The 22,737-nt window shown below is 37.4% G+C and overlaps 1 protein-coding gene across 1 annotated transcript in view; it reads left to right on the top strand.

The window, feature by feature from the left end:
- ORC5 (origin recognition complex subunit 5) overlaps positions 1–22,737 on the top strand; it is an 87,308-nt gene that overhangs the window by 29,372 nt on the left and 35,199 nt on the right. Inside the window, exons 7-12 of the mRNA XM_021682889.2 lie at positions 2,009–2,057; positions 2,146–2,236; positions 11,096–11,148; positions 12,516–12,628; positions 13,813–13,860; positions 19,778–19,888. Coding sequence (XP_021538564.1) covers positions 2,009–2,057; positions 2,146–2,236; positions 11,096–11,148; positions 12,516–12,628; positions 13,813–13,860; positions 19,778–19,888 — 465 coding nt within the window. The remainder of the gene's footprint in view (positions 1–2,008; positions 2,058–2,145; positions 2,237–11,095; positions 11,149–12,515; positions 12,629–13,812; positions 13,861–19,777; positions 19,889–22,737) is intronic.

The raw sequence follows: 22,737 nt of genomic DNA on the forward strand, positions 1-22,737 counted from the left end.
GGAATCTCTGTGCCTGTAGGCAAATTATATTTTGCTTTCTTGGCCGACAAATGGGCATAATAAAAGTGCAGTTGTCAAGAATAAGTGAGGTAACAGGTGGCCATAATTATGCTTCTCCTGTTACGAGCATGAATATTTGCTGAGCACATGGTCATTTCTTAATAAAATTATGCCTCTGTCTTTTTTTTTTCCCAAAGATTTTATTTATTTGAGAGAGAGAATGAGAGACAGAGAGCACGAGAGGGAAGAGGGTCAGAGGGAGAAGCAGACCCCCCGCTGAGCAGGGAGCCCGATGTGGGACTCGATCCCGGGACTCCAGGATCATGACCTGAGCCGAAGGCAGTCGCTTAACCAACTGAGCCACCCAGGCGCCCCAATTATGCCTCTGTCTTGCCCCTTCCACCCCTTTTCATGAATGGGACCAGCTAAGAGTAAAATATATATTTAAAAGTTAAGGAATAATGGGGAGTTAAATGGGGGGAATGTTCAGTGGGAGTAGAAATTTATTATATCAGAAAATTATCTAAAAATTATTTCTGCTTGGGCTTTGGAATTATTTTTGTGATTTTATTAGCAGTCTTTTTATTTCCAGTCTCTGGGTCATTGGGAGGACGGTTTAAAATATCAGTGGGCCTAAAGTTAGATTTCGCTATAAATAATCCTTAATATAGGGAAGTAAGATTTGCTTATATTTGAGGATTAATATAGGAGAAATGGGCATAGTATTAGAGAGCACATTTGAATGTTAATAGCCAAAGTTGTGAAAAGTATTTTGTAGTTGGACAGATTATTTTGTCAAATTCCCCTTGTTAGTAAGGGCTAGGATTTACAGATTTACTTAAATACAGAGATTGTATTTGGACAGTTAAGGGTACTCATAATCGTATAGTTTTATATACTCAGCAAGTTCTTGTGGAATGGCATGGGGAAAATACTAATTTACTAAAGTAAAATGGGAAAATAGTCTCCTAAAATTATCTTCATTACCTTTTTACTGCTATTTGTAAATGATTAAACATGTATTTTAATGTTTTGGCCAAGAAAAAAAAAAACAGCCAAGTTGTTTACCAGTTACTGCTGACATTGTGACATTACTGTTATTAAGCAGTGTTTAGATCTGAAAACCTGAAACTAAGAAAGTTGGCCTGTCTACACTTAATATAAAGAGAGTTTGGAAGATTTTTCTGCCCTAAACAGTTGCTTTTTATGGAGTAAAATAGGAAAAACTTCCAAGGATTAGTTCTTAGCTCTCTCTTATCTTCTGGATTTGAGGTTGGATAGTTAACATTTACATCTGTCTTTCTCCAGGCTTCATTATGGAATCATTTCAGTATGAAATACTTGTGATCAAGTTAATATTAATAAATGGCAGCTACATATTTTTATCAGTTTGCTTGAACCTACCTCTCGGTGAAATTCCAGTGTTGATTCATGGAAAACTATTAAGTAATTATGATTAGTTAGTGCTTCTCAGACTTTGGAATACATAGCATTCTTGGAGAGATTGTTAAAACATGGATTCCTGGATCTCATTCTGGAGGTTCTGATTGTGTATGCCTGGCATGGTGCCAAGAACTTGAATTTATAGTAGTCTCAGGTGGTGCTGCCAATCTCATAATTTTGAATTGTACTGAATGAGATGATGTTTGGTTTGTGAGAATGTTCAAAACTTGGAAAGTAACAGATAATTCTAGTGGTATTGTGTGTTTTATGGTCCTTTGTGACAGAATTATAAACTAAAATTACAAATTATGCTTTGCTATATTACTTTATATCTAGAAGCTAATACATTAGACAGGACTTAGCCAATTCAGGAGTATTTTGCATGTTGTTTTACTATCATTTTTTATATTTGTGATTTTATTATTGTAATAAGCTATAATAATATTTTACTTGAGTAATTATATTGAAATAAAATTGCCTACACTCTAATAAAAATTGTACTTGGAAAATAATTCCTATTTGTGGTGAATAAGTGCTTTCTCTCTTTTTTTCCCTTTATTTACAGGCAGTACTTAATTTTCCTAAATATTGTGAACCTGTGGTTAAAGGAGAAGGTAACTGTGTAATTTTACTTATTAATATTTGTTTTGAAACAGTTTCTGTAAGACCTGAATTTTTGAAATTTTCTCCCTTTTGGGGTAGCAAATGAACGTGATACTCGCAAACTCTGGAGAAATATTGAACCTCATTTGAAGAGAGCCATGCAGACTGTTTATCTCAGGGAAATATCAAGGTAATTTTCTGTTTAGTGTGTGTAATATTTCTATCTTTAATTTGGATATTTTGTCTACTAAAATGTAAATGTTTTCCTTTACCTTCTTCACATTAGGAAAAAACCCACAAGTTTTGAATCGTTTCTTATTTTGGGAAGGACAGCCAATTTAACCAGTATGTTACACAGTTTGAAGCAAGGCATATATTTTACAGTTGCTAATTTTTTTAAGTCTGGAAAGCTACAGGAAAATCAGCTTTAGCTTTGTTTTTTATATTTGTGTTTAGATATTTGAATAGGTATAATGAAAATTTGATTGTTAAAGCAATGTGTAAATCAAGTCATAAGTCTGCATTTGTCTGTTACTAGAATTTCATAGTAGTGAAACTGCTAAGGAGACATGGTGGCGTTTAGTGGGAAGAACAGGGTTTTGATTCCATTTCAGCCATTTTCTGCCTTGTGGTCTTAGCAAGTCACCTAAAAACCGCTGGGCCTCAGCTTCCTCCTCTCACAGTCTTTCCAAGATTTAAAGAATGTGTGTGAAAACGACTTGTGAATAATACGGTGCCTTACAGGTAGGTGATAGGTGAAGCCTCAGTTACGAAGCAATACAGGAAATTTAAAAACAACAGCAACACTCTCTGCTTTTCTCACTTTCTGGTCAGTTGTGTTATCATTTTTCTCTCATAAATACCTTAATCTGTAACTACTTTTCTTTACTAACTTTGCTTTTCATTTAATTAGTTGATTAGACTATAATTCAGGGAGAAATTTAATAGTTTCTAAATAAATAGCATTACAAAGATACTGCTATTCCTCTTTTCAATAATAAAAGTCATTTGATGAGGATTTTTGGAAGTCACAGAATAGAAAAGCTTGTGATCTACTCTTTTAAAGGTAGAAAAATTTGGATGCTTGTTAAAATGATTTTTACATAATAATGAAAGTACTTAGAGTTTCTCATAGGATAGTCATGGCCATGTAAATCCAGTTTTCTCCACAAGATCAATAAGGAGAGGAGATGAAATCACTCCTAACCCCTGTCTGCAGTATAACTGGGAGGCTATGGAGTTGACTACAAACTTCAGTTTATGTGTAATTAGTGAAACGACCTAAGTCAGCGGAGTCCGCTCTGGAGCTCATGCTGAAGTAAGACGTTAAACAGTGACTGCAAGGAGAGGACAGAGGGAGTAGGGGGTGGGCTCACCAGTAGTGGTGAAAGACGGATGAAATCGCCTCTGGATGAGAATCCGGCCCTGAGTGGGAGAACATTGAGGACAAGTGGGACCTGGAGGGTTAGAGCACTGGCTACTAAAGAATCAAAAGGAAGTGTTTTAAGAGTATGTATGGCAAGAATTATCATGGCAGTCTTGGGAAAGGATTGTTTTCGAGGGAAGACAGGTGATTTGGAAGGGCTGGGTATCCCCTGAAGGGTGGGTAGGTAGTCAAGAAAGAAGCAAGGGGTAGAAATTAAGATACCCGTGGTGCCCCCCACCCCCAATCAAACAAAAAAAGAATGACAAAATCAAAAGATAAGCCATCCCTCCCCCTCAAAATGGCACTATGTTTTAAAGAAACTGCACTTCATTTTTACAGGAGAAGGCATTTTATTTTTATTCATTTATTTTTTTTAAGAAGAGTTTATTTGACAGAGAGAGGGACAGCGAGAGAGGAAGCACAAGCAGTGGGGGGGGGAGGGGAGTGGGAGAGGGAGAAGCAAGCTTCCCGCTGAGCAGGGAGCCCGATGTGGGGCTCCATCCCAGGACCCTGGGATCAGGACCTGAGCCGAAGGCAGACGCTGAACGACTGAGCCACCCAGGTGCCCCAGAAGAAGGCATTTTAGAACCAAGAAATCTACTAAGCCATCCCAAACCCTCACCCCTGCATTCATAGTATCATCTGTTTGCTGATCCAGGCAAACACTGAGCATTTCAAAATGAAGAGAAAATAAATAGAAAATCCATAAAAAGGTATTATAAGAAGAAACAGAAAATGTGATTAAAAAAATTTTAGCGGGGTGCCTGGGTGGCTCAGTTGGTTAAGCGACTGCCTTTGGCTCAGGTCATGATCCTGGAGTCCCAGGATCGAGTCCCACATCGGGCTCCCTGCTCAGCAGGGAGTCTGCTCCTTCCTCTGACCCTCTTCCCTCTCATGCTCTCTGTCTCTCATTCTCTCTCTCGCAAATAAATAAAATCTTAAAAAAAAATTTTTTAGCTGATGAGAATTTTTGCCTTCCCACCCAAATAAAGCAGAGGAAGATATAACACCACATACCAACCTAGTTTAAATTTTAAACAAGCATTTTCTAATATGAAAAAATACCTTAAGTCAGAAATTCAGCAACTCAGAATAGACAAAAAAAATATAGGAGGATGTGAAACAAAATTGACCAAACTCAGGAATGGAATTCAAGCAAAAGTAGTTTCCTCAGATGAAAATGAAATTTTAAGATATCCAAAGGAGAGTAGATTCAACTGAGAATATAATAAAGGGTATTGAGAGGAATGAAAACAACCAAAAGGACAAAACTAAATAAAGAGGTAAAAATAATCAAATAGAATGTAACAAATGTGACAGGCAAAGAAGATTCAATGTATGTATAATTGGATTTCCTAAAGAAAGAAAACACTGGATTTGAATTAAGATCTAAAACTGTAATCCAAGATTTTCCAGAAGGAAAAAAAGACCTGGTTCCACGTTTTTTTTTTTTTTTTTTCAGAAGATTTTGTTTATTTGAGAGAGACAAGGAGTGAGAGAGAAAGAGAGCACAAGCAGGGGGGAGGAGGGGGAGAGGGAGAGGGAGAAGCAGACTCCCCACGGAGCAGGGAGCCCGACGTGGAGCTTGATCCCAGGACCCTGGGATCATGACCTGAGCCAAAGGCAGACGCTTAACCAACTGAGCCACCCAGGCGCCCCTGGTTCCACATACTATAGGGTTCATCTTTTCATTTGACCCAGAATGGTCAATTCTGAGACTGCCCTAGTCTATTAATCTGTAAAAATTACCACAAATTAGTATCTTAGAACAATGTGTATTATCTTATACTTCTTGATGTCAGAAGTCTAATATGAGTGCACAGGGCTGTGTTCCTTCTGGAGGCGTTTGGGGAGAATCTGTTCCTTTTCCTTGTCACATTATTTAGAGGCTACCTGGCGTTCCTTGACCTGTTGTGTTCCTTGGTCTGTCTTCAGAGCCAGTAATGTATCATTTTCTCTTCTCTCTGACCTGTCTTCCTCTTAAAAGAATCCTTGTGATTTCATTGGGCCTACCCAGATACTCCAGAATAATCTCCCCATCTCAAGATTCTTATTAACTCAGTCACATATATGTATAGTCTATAATATGTTTCTTTCACAGAAAGGTGTAGAGCACAGAAATAAGCACTGCTAATCTGACCTCTTGCCTTATTGAAACATTTTGAAAACCTCTTTCTTTTAATGGGTGGATGACATTTATTTGTATTTATTGGTATGAATTGTATAGGCTTTATTAATTTTGTCATGTTAATTTGTTTAATTTCCTTATGTGGTTATTTTCTTTGTCTTTTTGAAAAAAATTTTTTGGCAGTTAGGATACTTTGCATTTTTGTTCCACTTGGTTACCTTTGTAGTCAAATCATAGAATGCCCTTAAGTCCCCTTTTTTCTTGTAATGTGGGGTAAAGGACCAGTGAGACTTTCCAGTAGGGTAGTAGGAAAATAGCATTCTAAGTTTGGTGAGATCTACTGATCCATTTGAAAGCATTCAAATTGCTTCAAGGTGTGACTTACCTATTTTTTTCCCACCATCCCTGACCCTTCACCCGTGTAGAATAAGATTTGCTAAATTAAAAAAAAAATCACTTATTTTATAGTTCCAAGTTGAGATTAAATAATTGGGATAAACAGAATAAAGAAAAAGAATAAAGTCATAGACGGCTAGATTCTGACTCAGCAAGCTGTTGTTAGGAATATATGTTGCTTGTACAGCTTTTATAAACCATTTGGACCAATTATAAAAAAGACCAGCCTTGCTCCCTGGTTCATCTTAAAATTTTAGCCTATTAGACCTCAATTAATACAACTTCTCTGACTTTGAGTCACCTCTGGAAATTGATAGTTCATAAACATTTATTTAGAACATGGATAGACTTTTTAGTTAGGTCTCAGTTGAAACTGGTTCTATCACTTAGAAGCTTTGTGTTGGTTAACTTTTCTGACTTTCTCTTTTGTCATTTATAAAAAAAAGAAGAAAGAAAAGATATGATGCTATCTGTCTTATAAGTTCATGAGTATTAAATGGAATATCTTAAGAGCTGGGTTCATAAGAGACATAAATGTTTAGTCTCCTCTCATCTCATTAAAAATGGTCATTTTATCCCCTGGTTGTCCTTTGCAAGTTCAAATAACATTAAATGGGTAATTGCTATGTAAGAAACTCTTTATCAATTTGAACTGTCTCAAAGTCTGGGTTGTAACAATGTAAATGATAAAAATTTATTTTTATTTGCATTTATAAGAAATGAATGTGAAAATGCCTTATAATCTCTGAAGCAATATTGAGCTATAAGGTGGAGGAAGTGATCTGTTTTGAGAGTCAGTTCGTTGTACTAGGTCTGCTCTCCACATAGGTTACTAGTAGTCTGTCAGAATTTCCCGTATTGCTGTACAGGCATACCTTGGAGATATTGCAGGTTCTGTTCCAGACTACTGCAATTAAAAAACAAATGCAATAAAGTGAGTCAAATGAATTTTTTGTCTTCCCAGTGCATATATAAGTTAGTTTACACTATACTCTCATCTATTAAGAGTGTAATAGATTATCTTAAAAAAAACCCCACAGTGTACATACACCTTAATAAAAAATATATTATTGCTAAAAAATGCTAACCATCATCTGAGCTTTCAGTGAGTTGTAATTTTTTTTTTGCTGGTGGAGGCTCTTGCCTTGATGTTGATGCCTGTTCACTGATCAGGGTGGTGGTTGCTGAGGGTTAGGGTGGCTGTGGCAGTTTCTTAAGACAACAGTGAAATTTGCTGCATCTGTTGACTCTTCTTTTCTTTTTTTTTTTTTTTTTAAGATTTTATTTATTTATTTGACAGAGACACAGTGAGAGAGGGAACACAAGCAGGGGGAGTGGGAGAGGGAGAAGCAGGCTTCCCGCCGAGCAGGGAGCCTGATGTGGGGCTCGATCCCAGGATCCTGGGATCATGACCTGAGCCAAAGGCAGACGCTTAACCGACCAAGCCACCCAGGCGCCCCGACTCTTCTTTTCATGAACGATTTCTTTGTAGCTTGCAATGCTGTTTGATAGCATTTTACCCACAGTAGAACTTTCAAAATTGGAGTCAGTACTTTTAAATCCTCTTGCCACCTTATCAACTAAATTTATGTAATATTCTAAATCCTTTGTTGTCATTTCAAAAATCTTCATTAGCATCTTAACCAGATTCCATTTCAGGAAATCACTTCCATTGTTCATCAGAAGCCGTTCCTTATCTATTCAAGTTCTGTCATGAGATTGCAGCAATTCAGTTACATCTTCAGGCTCCACTTCTAATTCTAGTTCTCTTGCTCTTCCACCCCTTCTGCAGTTATTTCTTCCAGCGAAGTCTCGAACCCCTCAAAGTCACCCATGAGGGTTGGAATCAGCTTCTTTCAGACTCCTGTTAATGTTGATATTTTGACTTCTTCCCATGAAACATGAATTTTCTTAATGACGTCTAGACTGGTGAATCCTTCCCAGAAGGTTTTCAATTGACTTTGCCCTGATCCATTGGAGGAATTACTATCTATGGCAGCCTTAGCCTTGAGAAAGGTATTTCTTCAATAGTAAGACTATAAAGTTGAAATGACTCCTTAATCAGGAGGCTGCAGAACGGAACTCTGTGTTAGCAGGTGTGAGAACAACATTAATCTCATTGTCCATCTCATCATCAGAGCTCTTGGGTGGTGACCAGGTCCATTGTCAGTAAGCAGTCATATGTTGAAAGGAATCTTTTCTGAGCAGTAGGTCTCAACAGTGGGCTTGAAATGTTCAGTAAACCATGTTGTACACGTGCTGTCATCCAGGCTTTGTTGTTCCGTTGATAGAGCAGAGGCAGAGTAGATTTAGCATCATTTTTTAAAAATTCGTTTATTGTTATGTTAATCCCCATACATTACATCATTAGTTTTAGATGTAGTGTTCCATGATTCATTGTTTGTGCATAATACCCAGTGCTCCATGCAGTACGTGCCCTCTTTAATACCCATCACCAGGCTAAGCCATTCCCCCAACCCCCTGCCCTCTAGAACCCTCAGTTTGTTTTTCAGAGTCCATCGTCTCTCATGGTTCGTCTACCCCTTTGATTTCCCCCCCTTCATTCTTCCCCTCCTGCTATCTTCTTCTTTTTTTTTTTTCTTAACATATATTGCATTATTTGTTTCAGAGGTACAGATCTGAGATTCAACAGTCTTGCACAATTCACAGCGCTCACCATAGCACATACCCTCTCCAGTGTAGATTTAGCATCATTTTTAAGGGCCTTAAGATTTTTGGAATGGTCCTTGAGCATTGGCTTCAACTTAAAGTCACCAGCTACATTAGCCCCTTACAAGAGAGCTCTGTAGCTATGAAAGTCCCAGATGGGATCTTCTTCCAATAGAACGTTGTTTCACCTACACTGAAAACCTGTTGTGTAGTGTAGCCACCTTCATTCATGATCTTGGGTAGATCTTCTGAAATAATTTGCTGCAGCTTCTACGTCAGCACCTTCTGTTTCACCCTGCACTTTTGTTAGAGAAGACGGCTTCTTCCTTTAAACCCCATGAAAATGCTAGCTTCAAACCTTTTTTCTATAGCTTCTTCACCCCTCTCAACCTTCATAGAATTGAAGAGAGTTAGGGCCTTGCTCTGGATTAGGTTTTGGCTTAAGGAAGTGCTGTGGCTGGTTTGATCTTCTGTCCATATCATGTCCATATCCATGAAATGTTCTCTATATCAGCAATAAGGCTGTTTTGCTTTCTTATTTTCTGTGTGTGCACTGGAGTAGCACTTTCAGTTTCCTTTAAGAACTTTTTCTTTGAACTTAAACTTGGCTAACTGGTTGGTGCAAGAGGCGGCCTAGCTTTTGGTCTATTTCAGCTTTTCAAAGGACTTCCTCACTAAGCTTAATCATTTCTAGCTGGTGATTTAAAGTGAGAGACATGTAACTCTTCCTTTCACTTGAACACTCAGAGGCCATTGTAGGGTTATTAATTGGCCTGATTGTTGTGTTGTGCCTGAAGTAACTTGCTGCAGCTTCTACGTCAGCACCTTCTGCTTCACCCTGCACTTTTATGTTAGAGAGACGGCTTCTTTCTTTAAACCCCATGAAATGGGACTTTCATAGCTACAGAGCTGACTCTCATGTAAGGGGCTAATGTAGCTGGTGACTTTTAAGTTGAAGCCAATGCTCAATGACCATTCCAAAAATCTTAAGGCCCTTAAAAAGCAGTTGTGTTGTGTTGTGCCATTAATTGGCAATATTGTTGTGTCTCAGGGACTAGGAGGGCTCAAGGAGAGGGAGAGATGGGGGACTAGCCAGGCAGTGGAGCAGTTATGTTTGCCATCTTCTGTGGGTGCAGTTTGTGACCCCCAAAACAATTAGAATAGTAATACCAAAGATCACTGGTCACAGATCACCATAAGAAATAATAAAAATGAAAAAATTTGAAATTAATATGGGAATTTACCAAAATGTGACAAAAAGAGATGAAGTGAGCAATTGCTGTAAGAAAAATGGCACTGATAGACTTGCTTGATCCAGGGTTGCCACAAACCTTCAATCTGTAAAAAACGCACTATCTGCAAAGCACAGTGAAGTGAAGCATGATAAAATGAGGTGTGTCTATATTTCCATAATTTTCAGCTATGCTTGCAGATTTGAAAAAATACATACAGTTTGATTTGGGATATTTAGTTCTGGTCTGGCATTTATTTTTAAATTAGTATTTTAAGAGCTGAGTTAAAGAGTTTGAGAGGGTTCTTAAAGATCATTGCATCTAACTGCCTTATTTTTTGGTGAGAAGGTTATTGATTTATTCAAGGTCATATAGCTAAAATTTCTGTCTCTCAGGGTAGTCTTTTTCCTACACTATAATGTGTTTCCTAATGAATTTGATTTGTCATATCATGACTTCATATTCTTAATAATATTTGGGGTGTTTAATAGTTTTAATTGCAAGTAAAATCAGAGGGGACAGTGGAAATGCCATGAACTTTGCAGGCATTCTATAAGGATTCAGGTCTTAGCTCTGTTACTGACTGGCCGGGTGTCCTTGGGCAACTTAACCTATGGGCCTCAATTTTCTGATGTAATGGCACTTATTTAAAGAAATTGTTATGCAGGGGAGCCTGGGTGGCTCAGTCGGTTGAGCATCTGCCTTTGGCTCCGGTCATGATCCCAGGGTCCTGGGATCAAGCCCCACATCGGGTGCCCTGCTTAGCGGGGAGCCTGCTTCTCTCCCTCTGCCCCTCTCCTCCGCTTGTGCTCTCTCTCAAATAAGTAAATAAAACTTAAAAAAAGAGATTGTTAAGGAGTTAGAAATGGTGTATATCAGTTGCATCTAATATGCTAACTGGAGCATTGGGAGTTTTACTGAAGAATAGGTGATGTTATTTATTTATTGGTACTTTTTGATAGCTTTAAAATTATCAGGAAAAGAGATAAAAGTTAACATCTGGATATTGATATGTAAGTTTATATTCTAATACTAAATGATTTCGTTGAGGCACAAACATGTACATTGCATTTATATTGTCTTATAAGGAAATTGGCTATTTTCTTAAACCAAAAAATTACTTTTTCTAGGACTCTAAGTACAGTATATTGATTTCATATATTTTCAAACCATTATTGCTGTTCTATTTTCTTTCAGTTCACAGTGGGAAAAGCTACAGAAAGATGACACAGATCCAGCACAACTTAAAGGTATCAAAGGAAGTATCGAAACAGTTACGAGAGACATTTTCTTTGATTACTAATAATCGAGATACTGAAGTTAATACTAAAGTTAGCATCAGTCAGTAAATAGTGTTACGAAAAATAATTTACAAACTACTATGATATTTTAATTAATGATTTTCTCTTAAGTGAAGCTCCAATTTATGAGGGGAAATAATTCGAATACCAGTTTTCTATTTTCTAAATGTTGGACGATGTCATGTAAAAATCAAGCAGTTTAATTTCTTTAAATGCTTTTGTTCAGTTGTATGACAATTTTATCTCAGTATATATGTATTTCTTGAGTTTAATGTTAACTCAGTTTGGGGGATGCGTTTCTGTTGGTTATGTTTAAAAAAACTGTGCTTTTGTTTTATTTGAAGAAACTATTACTTTGGATTTATCCCAATAGAACAACTTTACTTAAAAAAATTGAGCAAGTATCTAAAATATTCTTATTTTAAAAAGTAGATCACTGGCTAGTGGTTAGAGGAAATGGTGTAAAATTAAGTGGTGTTGCAATTCTCTTTTGTCTGTTTTGGTTTCTAAATGCCCTAGATGCTGTACAAGTGATTTTCAGTTGTGGTGTTCCAATGGCAAGAAATAGATGCTGGCATTAGAAAATCTACAGTGATTGGTCTGCACTATTCCCTAACTGTATGACCCTGAGCCCAACTTAGTGTCCTCAGCTAAAATGAAAAGAATGTCTAACTTTAAGTTACTGCAAAGATTTGGAGATGCCTCAGTAATAAGGCGGCACCTAGCACAGTGTCTGTGCTAGATATTCAGTAAATATCAGATTCCTTTCTTTCCTGTAAAAATCGATGCTATTTGACCGGCTCCTTTGTTTTATTTATCCATGCATTTAGTTATTTCCTATGTGTGGGGTACCGTAGGGATACAAAAACAAAAACCCAGATGTGTTTCCTTCAGCAAATATTATAGCTTGGTAAGAAATATAATTTATGTACAACTGTTAATACAACGTATAAAGTTACAGGGGCATAAGTGAAATCCACAAAGTAGGAATTCATAGTAGGGATAGATTTTCTATTTTTGTATGATAGGAGAGCAGCAGGGAAGTTTAATGGAAAGTGTGGCTTTGAAGGGCAGGAAGGGTAGGATTTAGACTTCAGAATAGGAGGAGCTAAGCGAAAATCATAGAAAGAGCAAGCAGATGATTAATAGTAATGTTCACTGGCACTGCCCATTATTATAATTTAAACTTACGGAGTAGGTCATTTTTACCACAGAACACCATATGGAAGTCAAAAGATAAGTGAGAAAAGATAAGAGATACTTAAAATCTAATGGTAGCCTGTCAAATGCCTTCATAAAAGATTTTTGTTATGTAGGTCTCTCAGCATATACTCATGTGGAGCTTCCATATTACTCTAAGTTTATTCTAATTGCTGCATACCTCGCTTCATACAATCCAGCAAGAACTGACAAGAGGTTCTTCCTTAAGGTAATAATTATTTCTTCTTACTTTGTTTTTGAAGATTCCAGGAATGTTTTGAAATTTCTCAACACCTGTAAGTTTCTCAGGGGCAGAGATTAGAATAAGAGATTGCTAAATGTATATTTAGGACTTAGTCTTCAAAAACTTTAAATTAAGGTCACAACCTGATTGGGGAAAGTAGATAGCTTCACAGGAGAGTTCAGGTATACTTTAGGTAATAGTTCTAGATTTAAAAAATACATAAATAAGGTTTTCTGTGAAGTGTGAGAGATGGGAATAATTTTAAGTGTGGTAACTCCTTTATTGTTCTAGAGCTCCTACAGTAGTGCCATGCACTCCATACAGCGTTATCTAGAACATTCGGAAGCCTCTTCTGCATGTACGTTAGTTGGAGAAATCCCATTGTGGAATTGTTTTCTTTTGGGAAAAAAAATGCAATTTGATTCATTATTGAATATATTTGTAATTTTTTATTTGTTGTTTTGCTTATCTCTCCCACTAGTCTCTTTGTTTCATGAAGACAAGGACCACATCTGTTTTTTCTCCACTATTAAATTCCAAGTGCTCAACCAAATGGTGTCAGTCAGTGTTTCTTACGCGAATTGACAGCCTGCCTTAAGGGATGAATAAAAACCCATTTATCTTTGGAAGTTTTGTTTTTATAGAAACAAATAAGCTGGAGATGCCTGGGTGGCTCAGTTGGTTGAGCATCTGCCCTCGGCTCAGGTCATGATCCCAGGGTCCTGGGATCGAGTTCCGCATCGGGCTTCTTGCTCAGCGGGGAGCCTGCTTCTCCCTCTGCCTGCCGCTCACCCTGCTTGTGTGCTCTCTCTCTGTCTCTCTCCCTCTTTCCCTCTCTGACAGGTGAATAAACAAAATCTTTAAAAAAAAAACAACAGACAAAACAAATATGCTGTACTAAGTCAGTACAATAATTTCATCTCTTAGGAAGTATCGCCATTTTGTTTTAACACCTTTTTCTTTACATACAGAAGTAATCTTGTATATGATTGAAATCTAAGTCAAAGCAGCCTAAAATATGTTGATATTTTAGGTGGTAGTAAATAAAATAAGAAAGCCTAAGATATGTAAATTAGTGTTATATATGCCGTTGTTTTAAATTTGGTTTTCTGTTTTTGTGGAGTATTACCTTTTTTTTCCATCTTAACAGTTACTTTCCTTAATTGCAGCATCATGGGAAAATCAAGAAAACTAACTTTCTAAAGAAACATGAAAAGGTATTTACCTTTTAATTTCTTTCTTGGGAAAAACTCATGAATTCAAGGTACTGTAGAAAGTGGATAAATGCATGCTTTTATTAGTCATTTGGATGTAAGAAGTTATGGTAAGGTACCATTATAATGTTGTATTTTGTTATGTTGAATGTGGTGGCGAAGACACATTCAAGTGAGCTGGTATTAGAGATAAAAGTGAGTTGACAAGTTCTTTTAGTGAATTCATCGATGAAAAAGATTACCCTGGAATTTTTAACTAAACACAGCTGGTTTTCCTTTTTTCCCCTTTGAAGCTCACACAAAAATGACCCTGAAGAAACAAGAAAGGTGAACACATAGGGACTAAGTGGATGAGAGACCCACACAACTTGGAACTGCTTTGTAGGTAGATGTGCAGATTACTAAATAGGCCGAGAAGGCAGGCACCTAAGCCCAAAAGCAAGCAGATTTGACCTGAGGAATCTGGAACAGCTTAGAAATCAGAGGCCCTGAGCACGTTTGAAGGCAGGGTGTGGGGCCATGTTGAAATTGGGGGAAGGAGCGTGTGGACTGCTCAGACACGTTCTGCTTTGTACATCAAAACCACTGAAGCCTCTCTCGGTAAATGATAAGAGAAGTTCTACCTGTAAACTTTGCACCACAGAAGCTGTGAGTCTTGTTTCTCAGTCCTATTCTTAAAAGCAGTTTTTCTCAGTATGCCCTTCTAAAATGATAGTATTTTCTCACGACTTTGAAGACATTGTTTTGCTGTCTCTGGCTTTATTGTTGCTACTAAAAAATTCGCTGTTAGTCTGTTATTCCTTTGTTGATATCTGTGTTTTTCTCTAGCTGCTTATAAGTTCTCTTCTCGTTTTCCTTTAGTGTTTTTACTGTTTCACTATGGTGGATCTGGGATTGAATTTTTTAATTGGGATTCGTTTTGTTTCCTGAATTTGAATAATGATGCCTTTATTCAGTTTGATGAATTAACTTTTCAAATATTAGCTTCTAACATGTCTTCCTGAGACACTGATTAGATATGTCAGACCTTCCCATTCTGTCCTCTTCGTCTCTTAAGTCGTTCTCGTTCTTTATTACCTTTGGTCTCTGTGTGCTGTATTCTGGGTGATCTCTTCAGTTCTGTGTTCTAACTTTCTCTCTGGCTTTGTCTCTTCTGGTTAAATCATTTTATAATTCCAGTAATGTCATTGTAATTTTTAGATGTTTCATTGGTTTATTTCAAGTTTGATTACTTTTATATTTTTCTTAGTCCCATTTTTCTTTAACATAGAAATATTTTATATTCTCTTGTATATTCTAGTATTAGAAGTCCTTGTCGATCTACGAATTCTCCATTTTCTGTTTTTGCTGGTTCATGTGCATAATGCCTTGCTCCTGAACATTTTATTATTTTTAATTGTTGGCTGAACTTCATCTTGGAATTTTTGAGGCCTGAGGTGTGTTCCTTTAGAAAGGTTTTACATTTACTTCTGTGCAGGCACTTAAGAACACCAGTAACCTGTGATCATTTGAAATTTGGTTCTTAGCCGTGGGGGTTTTCAGACCAGAGAGGTACTGTGAATTCTGCCCCCACATCAGCTTTAAGTAAGCCCCAGTTTCTAGTTGAAATTCTCAGGGAAGACTTTTGTCCTCCCTTCACAGAGTCAGAGTTTGGCAGGGAAATTTCCTTACCAGATCCATTTGCTTGGAATGGAAAATTTTTTTCTTGTATGGCCTCTTCCCTGAGACGTCTGTGATTAGGCTTTCCACCGCTGGCAGATCGTTGATTTTGAACCTTCTTTCTTATGTGTGTGGTTGCTTTGGGTAATAAAGGATTGTTAGGAGGGAGTACTTACAGCTGGGTGGTCAGAGAAGGATCTGTGTGGCTTGCATATGAATGGGTACTCAAGAATGATGGGGACTGGGCGCCTGGATGGCTCAGTTGGTTAAGTGTCTGCCTTTGGCTCAGGTCACGATCTCAGGGTCCTAAGATCAAGCCCCATGTCAGGCTCCCTGCTCAGCAGAAAGTCTGCTTCTTCCCCTCTTCCCCGCCCCCCCCCCCCCCCCGCCTTGTTCTCTCTTGCTCACTCTGCTGTCTCTCTCAAATTAAAAAAAAAAAAAGAATGATGGGAACTGGATGTGCTAAGATGGGAGAAGGGCTATTTCACTTGAGGTAATGATTAGGGCCAAGAGCAGAGGTGAGAAAATGTAGGGCAAAAAAAAAAAGTAAAGAAATGTAATTGGCTGAAGTGTCAAGTGAGTTTCAGAGAAAAGTCATGTGAGGCCAGGTAATGGAGGAATTTTATCACTCACCAGTTCCTTAAGGGAAGGAAGCCCATCTATTCACCTCTGTCTCTCAGCACTTGGTGGTATTTGCGGGTGTTTACAAATGAATAGGTAGAATAAAGAAAATTGAAGAATGAACATAAGGCTAAGAATTTTAGGCCTGTTCTTTAGACAGAGAAAACCCGTTTAAGGATTTTGAGGTGGGAGATATATGAGTGCTGTATGAAGGTCAGTGAGGACTGTGACTTCCTGGCACTTGAGACCACCCCTGTGGAATGAGTGGATTATCACAAGTCCCCAAGAAGGACAGTCTTGACAGAACCATATGAGCAAAGACCTCATGAAAATATCTCTAGTTGTAAAGGAACTGTAGTTCTCTTGATGGGATTCTTATTGATTTGACCTTTATAGTAGCCTCTTTTGTCTTTGGTTCATGTCACTGTAAAATCTGAGCTTAACTGAAAGCTCCCTGCGTCCCTAGTTTATATTTTTCTTCCCTCTTCCTGAAATCTTGATTGAATGCTTATTTTATGCTAGGCACTCTAGAGCAGAGAACAGAATAGCCATTGTCTCTGCCTTCATGAGGCTCTCAATCTAATCAAGCCATTACACATTAAAAAGCAAACCACATGAATAATTATTGTAACAGTTGTTTTGAAAATACTGTATATCTTCAATTGTATAATTCTTTTTCTCTGTCCTCAGCTGACACTGATTTTTTAAGATTTTATTTTTTAATTCAACTAATGCCTGTGTGTGATACCAGATTATTTGCCCATCAGTTTATGTAGAAAAGCGACTGTTTTCCCCCTGTCCTCGCCCATAGTCTCATTCCCCTCTTCTCTGAATTGTTTCTAGTTTTAGTTTTTCTAGTATAAATATTCATAACTCTAAGTTTCTGTTTCTGTTTTTCTTCGTGTAACTTGACACCAAATTTGATGCCATTTAACTCTTCAAAAGTTTGATTTCCTTTTTTGATCTATTTTTACAGGCCTTCATTCTCTGTAATGAGTTCTATAGTGGATTTAGTAGGCATTTCTCAGACTTTGCCTTCCCCTCTAGGAGGGGAGCCAGTTTGCACGTATAGCACACAAAACCAGTTCAGTGAGGAAGGGAAGTATCGTATGTCTCACGTGCCACTAGAACACTTTAACTTTAAATTGGATATGTGTTTCTAACCAGAAAATCTAAAAAGTGAAAATTTTTCCTTTCCAAGCAAACGGATTTGGTAAGGAGATTTCCCTGCCAAACTCTGACTCTTTGTGAAGGGAGGACAAAAGTCTTCCCTGAGAATTTCAACTAGAAACTAGGGCTTAACACTGATGTGGGGGCAGAATTCACAGTACTTCTGTGGTAGAGGGAGAGGGAGAGAGACAATCTCAAGCAGACTTTGCTCTGAGCGCGGAGCCAACATGGGACTGGATCTCATGACCCTCACATCATGACCTGAACCAAAACCACAAGTCAGATGCTAAACTGACTATGCCACCCAGGAGCCCCGATGTTAACCACTATTCTTAAACTCACACAAGCGACAAATGATTAGTATCTAGAATTTTTTTTAAGACTTACATAAACCAGTAAGAGAAAGGCAAAAATCCAGTTGATAAGTGGGTAAATGATATAAAAAGGAACCTGAATGTCTAACAAACCTGACATGATTATCAGCCTCATTCACTAATGACAGAAATTAATCTTTATTTTTATTTTTTTTGAGAATTGAAACTTTAAACAACAACTAAAATTATTAAAGTTATTTCATATTCTTGGATTGGCAAAACTAAAAAAAAAAAAAGTCTGTTGATTTTATTGGTGAGAATGTAGAAGAATAAGAGCCTGTATATTCTGTAGGTTGGTGATAATAAAGTTAATATGTGATTGTACTTTGTATGGTCACGATAGGCTGGGCTATGCTGTAGCAAAAAACAAACCCCCAAACCCTTAGTGGATTAACATAACAAAGATTTATATGTTCCTTATGACACAGTGGAGTATGGGTTGGGTGGCCCTATTTGTAGTGATGCCAAGTAAAACATGGTGATTTCTAAAGTGGCCACCAAAGGGTAAGAAGATTAAAGGATTGCAAGAAGATTAAAGGTTTGAAAGGCCAGGCTTGGAAGTAGGTGATATCACATTCACCCCCCCAGTCATCTAAGGGCAGGAGATACTGAGAAATGTAGTCTTCCCTGGGCCCCAGACAGAAGTGTTGGTGATCATACAGCATTGTGTCTGCCCTCTGCTTTCTGCTTTAGTTTCTCAGTCCCACTTAGAGAAACTCACACATGTGCGCAAGGGGAAATGTACAGGATGGTCCATCACAGGGTTATTTGTGATGAGTTATAGTGATGAATTTTTAGAAGTAGATAGTGATTTGTCATAAAATGGAGTTCTGTAGGGTTGCTTAAAAATGGGACTTAGAAGTGCATGTATCCATATGGATAAACCTCAAAAAACATATTGAAGGAAAAAAGGAACTTGGTAGAGTGATACGTCCAAAATAATATCATTTATATGAGATTAGATCTTGCAGACAGTGCTGTATATTGTTTATGAATACATCTGTAGTAGCAGTATAAAAATCGTCATGGAAGTGGTAAAAACACCAAATTCTGGAGAGTGGTTCCATTTAGGGAGAAAATGGGATGTGAGAGAGGTGTAAGGGAGCTTCAGTTTATCTGTAACTGATCTACTGTTTTCTTTCTTTGTATATAACACATACTGTTAGGGCTTGATAAAATTGGGTGCTGAGCACATTATTATATCAGTCTCTGTACTTTTCTAAATGTTTGAAGTATTTAATGAGAAAGGATGTAAAATTTAAGACCTGGAAAATGATTTCTAAACTATTTTTTAGATACAAATAGCTGAGGTAAACATATACTTCATTTTGTAATTCTGCGTAGGTATTTAGGTATTTTTATTTACAGTCATTCTTTAAAGAAATAGTTTTTCTAATGCATGTAAATACAGATTTCCATTTATTTGGCATCACTAATACAGAGTACTTAACCCTTCTAACAGTGCTACTAAAATTATCTTAGAGTGGACCTTGAGCACTTCAGTTTTCTGATGACAAGAAATTGTACCTTATGGTTTTGTACACAAATACGTACATTTTATGATCTTTCCATTTTTAAATTTTACGTTTTGTTTCAGGCTGACAGCTTATTCACAAATTATCAAGTCTTTTATTCGTTTTCTAAGCTAGTATTTACTATAACTGATCTTTTTAGAACTATTAATGTTGAACAAGTGTATTTTCCTGGTGATGGCACAAAAAGGAATGACTAGTGAGAAATAAGGAGTAGGTTCTAGTCAAGGAGTTAGGACCTGGACCCTGGTTTTGGTTATGGACTATTATGACAAATGACCTGGCTTAACTCACTTACCATCTGGTTATAACAACAAAATTGGTGTGATGTTCAGGACTAGAAATAGATAACTTGTGAGCTGTTTATTTAATACCTGTTTATGCTAAGTCAGAAAATCTTGAAAATGTTGAAAGATAAGTCATTATATCAGCTAAGGTTTTAACGTAGAGACTAAAAGTTAGAATTGTTAGGATCTTTGAGGTACACGTATATTGTTACTGGGAATTTGTGGACAGAAAGTGAGTTCTGCTATAAGAAGAAAATCCATGTTCTTTTTGTTACAGACAAGCAATCATCTTCTCGGACCAAAACCATTTCCACTGGACAGATTATTAGCAATATTATATAGTATTGTGGACAGTAGAGTTGCTCCAACAGCAAACATCTTTTCCCAGGTAAGCTTGCTTAATAGGTTTTTATCTGTCCTCTCTGTCTTTATGGAATTCTCCAGGTAGTATAGTTGGTATAGTTCTAGCCATGTGGATTTTTAGTCAGCATGTGTTACTGCTTTAACTAAGCAGTGAGCAGTGTTCTTGGTAAGTACTTGAAAACTCCAAATATAGAAACTTTGAGGGTATCCCTGAATTTGCTTCTGTTTACAGTTATAACTTGATGACAACCAACTTGATGTTTCCAGATGTTTTCTTTTTTCAATAAAGGAATTTTTAAATTAAATGCTTATAATTATCTTGCTGATCAAATAAGTGGCTTCATGATTAAATTGATGAATTATTATGTAGAAATATAATCTAATGAACACAAAATTTTTAAAAATGTATTTGTAAGGGACGCCTGGGTGGCTCAGTCATTAAGCGTCTGCCTTTGGCTCAGGTCATGATCCCAGGGTCCTGGGATGGAGCCCCGCGTTGGGCTCCCTGCTCCGCAGGAAGCCTGCTTCTCCCTCTGCCTGCCGCTCCTCTGCTTGTACTCTGTCTCTCTGTCTCAAATTAAAATAAAATCTTTAAAAAAAAAAAAAAGTATTTATAAGAACGTAATCTATAATATCCTTATTCCTCATATATATGTCAACAGTATGATACTAAAAAATTTCCAGAATGATTAAGTTCTCAAAGTTTTCACTAGATGGCAGCAGTAGCATAAAAATATGAAATATGACTTCTTAAAAAAAAGTCATTAAGCATTTTTTTGTTGACATTTTAAGAAAAATCTATTAAAAATATAGTCACAATAAATAAGTCAAACAGAGAAAGACATGTATCATATGATCTCACTGATATGAGGAATTCTTAATCTCAGGAAACAAACTGAGGGTTGCTGGAGTGGGGGGTGGGGTGGGAAGGATGGGGTGACTGGGTGATAGACACTGGGGAGGGTATGTGCTCTGGTAAGCGCTGTGAATTGTGCAAGACTGTTGAATCTCAGATCTGTACCTCTGAAACAAATAATGCAATATATGTTAAGAAAAAAAAAAGAAGAAGAAGGTAGCGGGAGGGGAAGAATGAAGCGGGGGAAATCGGAGGGGTAGACGAACCATGAGAGACGATGGACTCTGAAAAACAGGGTTCTAGAGGGGAGGGGGGTGGGAGGATGGGTTAGCCTGGTGGTGGGTATTGAGGAGGGCACGTTCTGCATGGAGCACTGGGTGTTATGCACAAACAATGAATCATGGAACACTTCATCTAAAACTAATGATGTAATGTATGGGGATTAACATAAGAATAAAAAAAAAATATATAGTCACAATAGATTTCTTAAATGGTCCAGAAAAACAGTTCTTAGCACATGGTATGAATGGCTAGAAGATAAAACAAATGATGTGACTAGTATTATTAAAAAGCACTTCAGATTTTGCAGTGAGCATTTTGTTCTCTATATATGCTTTTAGGTTGAGAAATATATAAATACTAACATTTATGTTTAAATTCGCTGCAAATAAATTTAGTCCCTGAATGGATGTTTGACTTGTAATCTAATGTATGGTGGTAACTTTTTTTTTTTTTTTTAAGATTTTATTTATTTATTTATTTGAGAGAGAGAAACAGCATGAGAGGGGAGAGGGTCAGAGGGAGAAGCAGGCTGCCCGCTGAGCTGGGAGCCTGATGTGGGACTCGATCCCAGGACTCTGGGATCATGACCTGAGCCGAAGGCAGTCGCTTAACCGACTGAGCCACCCAGGCGCCCCGGTAACTTTTTGTTTTAAGATTTTATTTATTTGAGAGAGGTAGAGAGCACGAGTTGGGGAGCAGGGTGGGCAGAGAGAGGGAGAAGCAGCTCATCCTGGGGCTTGATCCCAGGATCCCCGGATCATGACCTGAGCTGAAGGCAGATGTTTAGCCGACTGAGCCAGCCAGGCGCCCCTAATGATGCTAACTTTTATTTATTCATTTAAAGAAGACTTTGAGAACCAAAAACAGATATGTTCTCAACGTTCTCAACGTTGAAGTTAGATAATTTTTACGTAAGTCAGCATTTATAGAAAATTATATCTACATTTATTGTGTTCTTGAAGAAAGGTAGTCTAGTTGGTTATTAGGCTCTGTAAATAACTCGCTTAGGTAGGTAGATTGGCAGCCCTAATGCTGGTAACTTTAAAAATCTAATTCAGTTTTAATCTGTGTTATAAGGATTTTTTTCCATATTTTTAAAAAGTCATAGTGACTTTTTTATTAAAGATATTTATTTGAGAGAGTGAGAGAGCACAAGAGGGGGAAGGGTCAGAGGGAGAAGCAGGCTCCCCACTGAGCAAGGAGCCTGATGTGGGACTCGATCCCAGGACCCTGGGCTTAAGGCAGACGCTTAAGCTGACTGAACCACCCAGGCACCCCCTGAAATTAATTTTTAATCAGACTTTACATTTTGTTAATAGCTTTCTACATATAGTAGATCATTTTTTTGTTTTGTTTTTTGCTATCGCAATAACTATGAAACAGAAAGCAGGTATTATTATTTTTGTTAAAAGGAATTGAGCTTTAGAAAGGTTAAATGGTATTCCCAGTATGACGCAATGAGTAAATCTTTGAGAATCAAAGCCTAGAGAAGTGAGGTAGACAGTTAAGGAAGGCATTTGCATCACATGTGATTGTACTTCTCAAGTGCTCAAAAGCTACCTTTGTGCACAGGAGAGAGAGGGAAGGATGATAAATGTTTCTTCTTTTGGAAAGCTTGTAATTTATTCTGGGGGAATAAAACATGTATAAAAATAATGGTATAAGTCTGTAAATGGATGCTGGGTAGTGCTGCTGAGAATTTTAGAGCAGAGAGAGAGTGCTTCTGGGTTGGGCAG

This window comes from Neomonachus schauinslandi, chromosome 12, assembly GCF_002201575.2.
Source record: "Neomonachus schauinslandi chromosome 12, ASM220157v2, whole genome shotgun sequence".
Lineage (NCBI taxonomy): Eukaryota > Metazoa > Chordata > Mammalia > Carnivora > Phocidae > Neomonachus > Neomonachus schauinslandi.